General features: G+C 51.1%; 1 protein-coding gene across 1 annotated transcript in view; it reads right to left on the bottom strand.

Moving 5' to 3' along the window:
- Positions 1-7,500, bottom strand: part of lmo7b (LIM domain 7b) — a 43,979-nt gene that overhangs the window by 23,662 nt on the left and 12,817 nt on the right. The window contains 5 exon segments of the mRNA XM_042081722.1: positions 1,378-1,489; positions 2,303-2,662; positions 3,105-3,146; positions 3,416-3,751; positions 7,143-7,278. Of these exon segments, the coding sequence (XP_041937656.1) occupies positions 1,378-1,489; positions 2,303-2,662; positions 3,105-3,146; positions 3,416-3,751; positions 7,143-7,278 (986 nt within the window).

Genomic DNA, 7,500 nt, shown 5'->3' with positions numbered 1-7,500 from the left:
TTTGTTGACTTTCTTTATTGAACCATGAAAGTAATGCAACACCATCCAACACATACTAACACAACTCTGACAACTTTGTCATGACACCACCACTAGCACTGGGGCATACAATGCAAGTGAAGTCATTGTCCTCTCCTATCTATACTCTCAAAACATGACCACACAGCAAGCTGTGGAAACACTGCTGCAAAGCTTCCTGGGAAATGTAGTATATTTGGCTATGTCAGCGACAATGGTTCATGTTTACATGAGAGGGGAGAAACATCAGTGAGCATTTATTCAGTTCAAACACATTTCATACAAATTTCAAACTAGTATCTCACACAACTGCAACATGTACAGAGCTTACTAATATCGTAGCTTTGACATCAAGTATTGCAGAGCAATAAATGACATGGATGGCATCAATTATTTTATGTGAATACAACAAAAATAGTTTGTTCACTTTCTGATAAAAGCATTGCAGGCAGGCAGTGTAAGCAAAAATAAATTCAAAATCCAAGTGTTCCTTAGTTTTGGGACTTTTCTGCTGAAGGCACTTACGAGACGTTGGTTGTATCAAGGATGACATGGACTGGTAGGGCTCCATGTCGGAACACTGTTCTTTGGGACAGCTGAGCGAGATCCTCGCTCAACCAGAGGATTCCTCTTTTGCTCAAGGTTCAAACAGCCGATGACCCATTTCAGAGGAGAGAGCATTCAGTCTAGAATTACTCATTTTTAGAAGAGAAAGTGTCCATTCTAGAACAGTCCATTTGAGAGGAGTAGAGAAAACCAATCTATTCTAGAACAGTCCATTTTTAGAGGCAGAGAACTCATCCATTCTAAAACCAGCACTCCAGGTGATGACTCTAATGGTTCTAAGATGATGGAACCTACACCTGCTACTCTGAGAGCTTGTTTGGCTGGGATGAGAGAGCGCGTCTGTCGGAGGGAGAGAGGGAAGCAGAGGGGTGGAGGAGGAGGTGAAGAAGAAGAAGAAGAAGAAGAAGAAAGGTAGAAGGAAAACAAGAGAGGGCTGAAGAAAACATTTTTTTAGATACATAAAAGCAAGCTCCATAAAACTGGATATGAACATCACACTCCATATGAGTCACACACAGTATCTATGCGAACTAGAAAAATCTTCATCAGGTCAGATCCAACGGCCTTCCTGCATGTTGTCTGTATGTTAGCGTGTTAAGAGACTAGCGGTAGCGGGAGCTTAGTCCTTGGGCGCGACAATTCGGAGAGTCTGAACAGTACTCGGCTAGTGTGCCCAGGTGACGTCCAGCTCTGAAACCGATCTGGCCCCCGTTTCAGCACGGAGCCGGTTGAGATCCGGCTGCTATCCGGCAGGTAAGCTAGCAGTGGCAGGAGGAAGTGGGTGTGGCTTCAGTGGGTGGGTGGGGCTCTAGGGGGTGCAGAGGAGGGGCGTGCACGTCCAGCAAGCCAGGGTGTGATGTCATAATCGGAGTCATCATCGTCCTCCGAGCCCGACTTCTTTCGGCTACAGCCAGCAGAGATGGACAGAGAGAGAGAGAAAGAGGAGAGGAGAGGGAGAGAGGAGAGGAGAGGGAGAGAGAAAGAGGAGAGGAGAGGAGAGAGAGAGAAAGAGGAGAGGAGAGGAGAGGAGAGGAGAGAGAAAGAGGAGAGGAGAGGGAGAGAGAAAGAGGAGAGGAGAGGGAGAGAGGAAAGAGAAAGAGGAGAGGAGAGAGAAAGAGGAGAGGAGAGAAGAGGAGAGAGAAAGAGGAGAGGAGAGGGAGAGAGGAGAGGAGAGGGAGAGAGAAAGAGGAGAGGAGAGGAGAGGAGAGAGAAAGAGGAGAGGAGAGAAGAGGAGAGAGAAAGAGGAGAGGAGAGGAGGAGTGCAAAGGAGTGTGGGGGGAATGAGGGAGGTGAGGCAAGAGCAAGAAATGGAGTGAACAGAGGACACAGATGTGAAAAGAGATAAAAACATACAGATCAGAATGACAAGACAACAGCAGGAGTAAAGTCTACAGAAGACCACAGAGCATGCAGACAGCAGGAGGAAGCTGGGGGGGGGGGGCAGTGAAACTGAACATATTAAGCTATGAAAAGAAGTTTTAAAAAGCACAAATGGATAACTACTAGACTTCAGTGGATCAGCCTTTTTCTCCAACACAGATAAAACTCCAGAGGGCAATTAGGTAAAACTCAACACAACATCATCATCATCATCATCATCTCACTGCATCTGGGCACTGATCAATCTGCACAATAAACTGCCTCACACACACCCCCCCCCCCCCCCAACATCCCTACCCACAATCCCTCTCTCTGTCCCTCTCCTCCTCAGACCGACCTGAAGCCCTGCAGCTTCCTGTACCACGGCCGCCTCTGGGAGCCCAGCTGGATACGCTGGACGTGCTCGTCCTCCTCGGGCGTCCAGTGCTTGGGCAGGAAGCGGGCGGCCTCAGGGTTACTGGAGGTCAGGTGCTCGCTGTGTCCGACGCGGCGTGCGTACAAGTCGTCCAGCACGAGGTCCGGGTCAGCGCAGCCACGGCGGCCCCCTTCCTCCTCCTCCTCCTCGGTCGACGAGCCGGAGTTGGACATTTGGTGGCGCAGGGCCTGCAGGAACATCTCCTGGGCGTCGCGGTCAGGAGTCAGTGGGGTCGTGGGGGTCAAGGTCTCTCTTTCGGACGAGTGAGGGGAGATCGTGCCGCTGGTCGAGAGAGCCACAGCGTCATGAGCAAACAACAAGCATCACGAGGGTTGGGGCACGACGGCGACATGCGGGGTTAATGCCCGAGAGCACAACAACTCATCTCGGACCACACACAGACACACACACACACACGGTTAAAAGCCTGTGCACACGTAGAATAGCGCAGGCAAAGCAGTTCAGATGCACTGAAGTTATTCTGCTGTTAACCACATCAAGGCCCAGTATTAGAGACAACACAATTCACACGCAAAACACGACCATCAGCCAACTGATGCTCACTGTTAACTGCATTAGAGGCGCTAAAACAGCTACTATCCACACCACACCACGTCACACAACACACACACACACACACACACACACACACACACACACACACACACACACACACACACACACACAGCAATGATCACAAGGTGAAAAAGGGACAACTGCCAACCTGCTGTCAAACTGACTGAGGCATTCAGAACTCCACGAATTCCTTCAAGTAGATGTGGAAAGAAGGCTTGCAGTCAGTAGGCTTTCTCCACAGCAAACCCTTTCAAGCAGGACCACAACACCAGAGCAAACAACACACTCCAAAACCAGGTCATGGTCAAGTGTGTGTGTGTGTGTGTGTGTGTGTGTGTGTGTGTGTGGGCGCGCGTCAGTGTCTGAAGCAGCCAAAAACAGTGTGTTAGGAGCTGCACTGCAATAGCCACACCACCTCACGCACACACGAGCACAAATGGCTAGGCTCTCCTTGCTGACCTGGGAGAGCTCGTGGACGAGTATAGTCTCGAGGCGTCCGACACAGCGACCCACGACCTCGGAGCTCTGGGCGTCACCCTTGGCAACGGGCGTGAGTCCTGTGGCCTTGATGGCACGGCGAAGTTGAAGGGTGCGGAGGGGGGAGGGGAGCGAAAGCGCCGGCTAGCCAGGTCGTCGTTGACCAGGTCCGGCTCGGGCCGCTCGCCGTCGCTCGAGTCGCTCTCGCTGTAGTACTCCCGCGCGCGCTGAAGGAACGCCACTGCCGGAGGGGTCAGTTCGGGGTCAGGGGTCAGTTCGGGGTCAGGGTGCACGATGACCCCCCGCACGACACTCCTTCTGAGATCACCAGGGAACGAGTTACCAGAGGTGATCAGAACCAGAAATCTCATCCTCACTCATCACACACACACACACACACACACACACACACACTCACTCACTCACAACACACAGGTCATCTGGTATGTGCCACTTGCCCCACAGGCATAAGTAAACAATTCAAAAGTACAACAAGTCCTGCAAGTATTCGTTTGTGTGTGTGGTCATGTGAAGTTTTAAGGGTAACCTGAAAAATAGCAGTTAAGAGTTTGAAGAAAAGTGATTGGGCAGGACTATCAGAACGTCCACAATCGTCCACTTTTCTGCGCAGCCTTGTGTGTGTGTGTGTGTGTGTGTGTGTGTGTGTGTGTGGTCCATGAGGTTAGAAGTAAAAGACTGAAAGGAATAAATGAGACTTTGCATTTAAGTTTTTGTGTTTGTGTGTGCATGAGTGTGTGTATATGAGTGTGTGTGTGAGTGATTATGTGTGCGTGTGTGTGTGTATATGAGTGTGTGTGTGAATGTGTGTGTGTATATGAGTGTGTGTGTGATTATGTGTGCGTGTGTGTATATGAGTGTGTGTGTGATTATGTGTGCGTGTGTGAGTAAATGAGTGTGTGTGTGCTCATGAGCGTGTGTATGTATGTGTGTGTGTGCGTGCGTATACGAGTGTGTGTGTGATTATGTGTGCGTGTGTGTATATGAGTGTGTGTGTGATTATGTGTGCGTGTGTGAGTAAATGAGTGTGTGTGTGCTCATGAGCGTGTGTATGTATGTGTGTGTGTGCGTGCGTGTGTATATGAGTGTGTGTGTGATTATGTGTGCGTGTGTGTATATGAGTGTGTGTGTGATTATGTGTGCGTGTGTGAGTAAATGAGTGTGTGTGTGCTCATGAGCGTGTGTATGTATGTGTGTGTGTGCGTGCGTGCGTGCGTGAGTGCGTATACGAGTGTGAGCGTGTGTGTGTGTGTGTATGCATGCATGTACAGTATATGTGTGAGTGTGAATGTGTGCGTGTGTGCGTGTATATGAGTGTGTGTGAGTGTGTGTGTGCGTGCATGCATGTATTTGTGCGTGCGTGTGTGTGTGTGTGTGCGTTTGTGTGTATATGCGTGTGTGTGAGTGTGTATATGAGTGTGTGTGAGTGTGTATATGAGTGTGTGTGTGTGTGTGTGTGTGTGTGTGTGTGTGGTCCATGAGGTTAGAAGTAAAAGACTGAAAGGAATAAATGAGACTTTGCATTTAAGTTTTTGTGTTTGTGTGTGCATGAGTGTGTGTATATGAGTGTGTGTGTGATTATGTGTGCGTGTGTGTGTGTATATGAGTGTGTGTGTGAATGTGTGTGTGTATATGAGTGTGTGTGTGATTATGTGTGCGTGTGTGTATATGAGTGTGTGTGTGATTATGTGTGCGTGTGTGAGTAAATGAGTGTGTGTGTGCTCATGAGCGTGTGTATGTATGTGTGTGTGTGCGTGCGTGTGTATATGAGTGTGTGTGTGATTATGTGTGCATGTGTGTATATGAGTGTGTGTGTGATTATGTGTGCGTGTGTGAGTAAATGAGTGTGTGTGTGCTCATGAGCGTGTGTATGTATGTGTGTGTGTGCGTGCGTGCGTGCGTGAGTGCGTATACGAGTGTGAGCGTGTGTGTGTGTGTGTGTGTATGCATGCATGTACAGTATATGTGTGAGTGTGAATGTGTGCGTGTGTGCGTGTATATGAGTGTGTGTGAGTGTGTGTGTGCGTGCATGCATGTATTTGTGCGTGCGTGTGTGTGTGTGTGCGTTTGTGTGTATATGAGTGTGTGTGAGTGTGTATATGAGTGTGTGTGAGTGTATGTGTGCGTGCGTGCATGCATGCATGTATATGAGTGTGTGTGTGAATGTGTGTGAGTGAGTGCGTGTGCGTGCATGCATGTACAGTATATGTGTGTGAGTGTGTATGTGTGCGTGAGTGTGTATATGAGTGTGTGTGAGTGTGTAAGTGTGCGTGCGTGCATGCATGTATATGTGCGCGTGTGTGTGTGTGTGTGTGTGTGTGTGAGTGTGTGTGAGTGTGTATGTGTGCGTGCGTGCATGCATGCATGTATATGTTTGTGTATGTGTATGTGTGTGTGTATGGAGTGTTACCTGATGAGGGGGCCGGTCTTGTCGTCCTCGTGTGTGTGTGTGTGTGTGTGTGTGCATGGAGTGTTACCTGATGAGGGGGCCGGTCTTGTCGTCCTCGTGTGTGTGTGTGTGTGTGTGTGTGCATGGAGTGTTACCTGATGAGGGGGCTGGTCCTGTCGTCCTCGTGTGTGTGTGTGTGTGTGTGTGTGTGTGTGTGTGTGTGTGTGTGTGTGTGTGCGTGCGTGGAGTGTTACCTGATGAGGGGGCTGGTCCTGTCGTCCTCGTGTGTGTGTGGTGTGTGTGTGTGTGCGTGCGTGGAGTGTTACCTGATGAGGGGGCTGGTCCTGTCGTCCTCGTGTGTGTGTGTGTGTGTGTGTGCGTGCGTGGAGTGTTACCTGATGAGGGGGCTGGTCCTGTCGTCCTCGTGTGTGTGTGTGTGTGTGTGTGTGTGTGTGTGTGCGTGGAGTGTTACCTGATGAGGGGGCCGGTCCTGTCGTCCTCGTGTGTGTGTGTGTGTGTGTGTGTGTGTGTGTGTGTGTGTGCGTGCATGGAGTGTTACCTGATGAGGGGGCCGGTCCTGTCGTCCTCGTGTGTGTGTGTGTGTGTGTGTGTGTGTGTGTGTGTGTGTGTGTGTGTGTGTGTGTGTGTGTGTGTGCGTGCGTGGAGTGTTACCTGATGAGGGGGCTGGTCCTGTCGTCCTCGTGTGTGTGTGTGTGTGTGTGTGTGTGTGTGTGTGTGTGTGTGTGTGTGTGCGTGCGTGGAGTGTTACCTGATGAGGGGGCCGGTCCTGTCGTCCTCGTGTGTGTGTGTGTGTGTGTGTGTGCGTGGAGTGTTACCTGATGAGGGGGCCGGTCCTGTCGTCCTCGTGTGTGTGTGTGTGTGTGTGCGTGCGTGGAGTGTTACCTGATGAGGGGGGCCGGTCCTGTCGTCCTCGTGTGTGTGTGTGTGTGTGTGTGTGCGTGGAGTGTTACCTGATGAGGGGGCCGGTCCTGTCGTCCTCGTGTGTGTGTGTGTGTGTGTGCGTGCGTGGAGTGTTACCTGATGAGGGGGCCGGTCCTGTCGTCCTCGTGTGTGTGTGTGTGTGTGTGTGTGTGTGTGTGTGTGTGTGTGTGTGCGTGCGTGGAGTGTTACCTGATGAGGGGGCCGGTCCTGTCGTCCTCGTGTGTGTGTGTGTGTGTGTGTGTGTGTGTGTGTGTGTGTGTGTGTGTGCGTGCGTGGAGTGTTACCCTGATGAGGGGGCCGGTCCTGTCGTCCTCGTGTGTGTGTGTGTGTGTGTGTGTGTGTGCGTGCGTGGAGTGTTACCTGATGAGGGGGCCGGTCCTGTCGTCCTCGTGCTGCTCTCCCCGTTTCCTGCGCAGGGGGGGGGGCATGTAGCCCCGTCCTCTGACATCACGCACGTCCGACATCCTGAAGCCCTGATCAGCCTCTGCGTCACTACCTAGAGAGAGGGAGAGAGGGAGAGAGAGAGAGAGAGAGAGAGGGAGGGAGAGAGAGAGGAGGGAGAGAGAGAGGGAGAAGGAGAGAGAGGGAGAGAGAGATGAGTAGATAAAAGAGGGAGAGAGAGGGAGAAGGAGAGAGAGGGAGAGAGAGAGATGAGTAGATAAAAGAGGGAGAGAGAGGGAGAAGGAGAGAGAGGGAGAGAGAGAGGTGAGTAGATAAA

The sequence above is a fragment of the Alosa sapidissima genome, chromosome 23 (genome assembly GCF_018492685.1).
Source record: "Alosa sapidissima isolate fAloSap1 chromosome 23, fAloSap1.pri, whole genome shotgun sequence".
Taxonomy (NCBI): domain Eukaryota; kingdom Metazoa; phylum Chordata; class Actinopteri; order Clupeiformes; family Clupeidae; genus Alosa; species Alosa sapidissima.
Note: the sequence above shows the minus strand (reverse complement) of the source record. Positions and strands in the feature narration are given on the sequence as shown.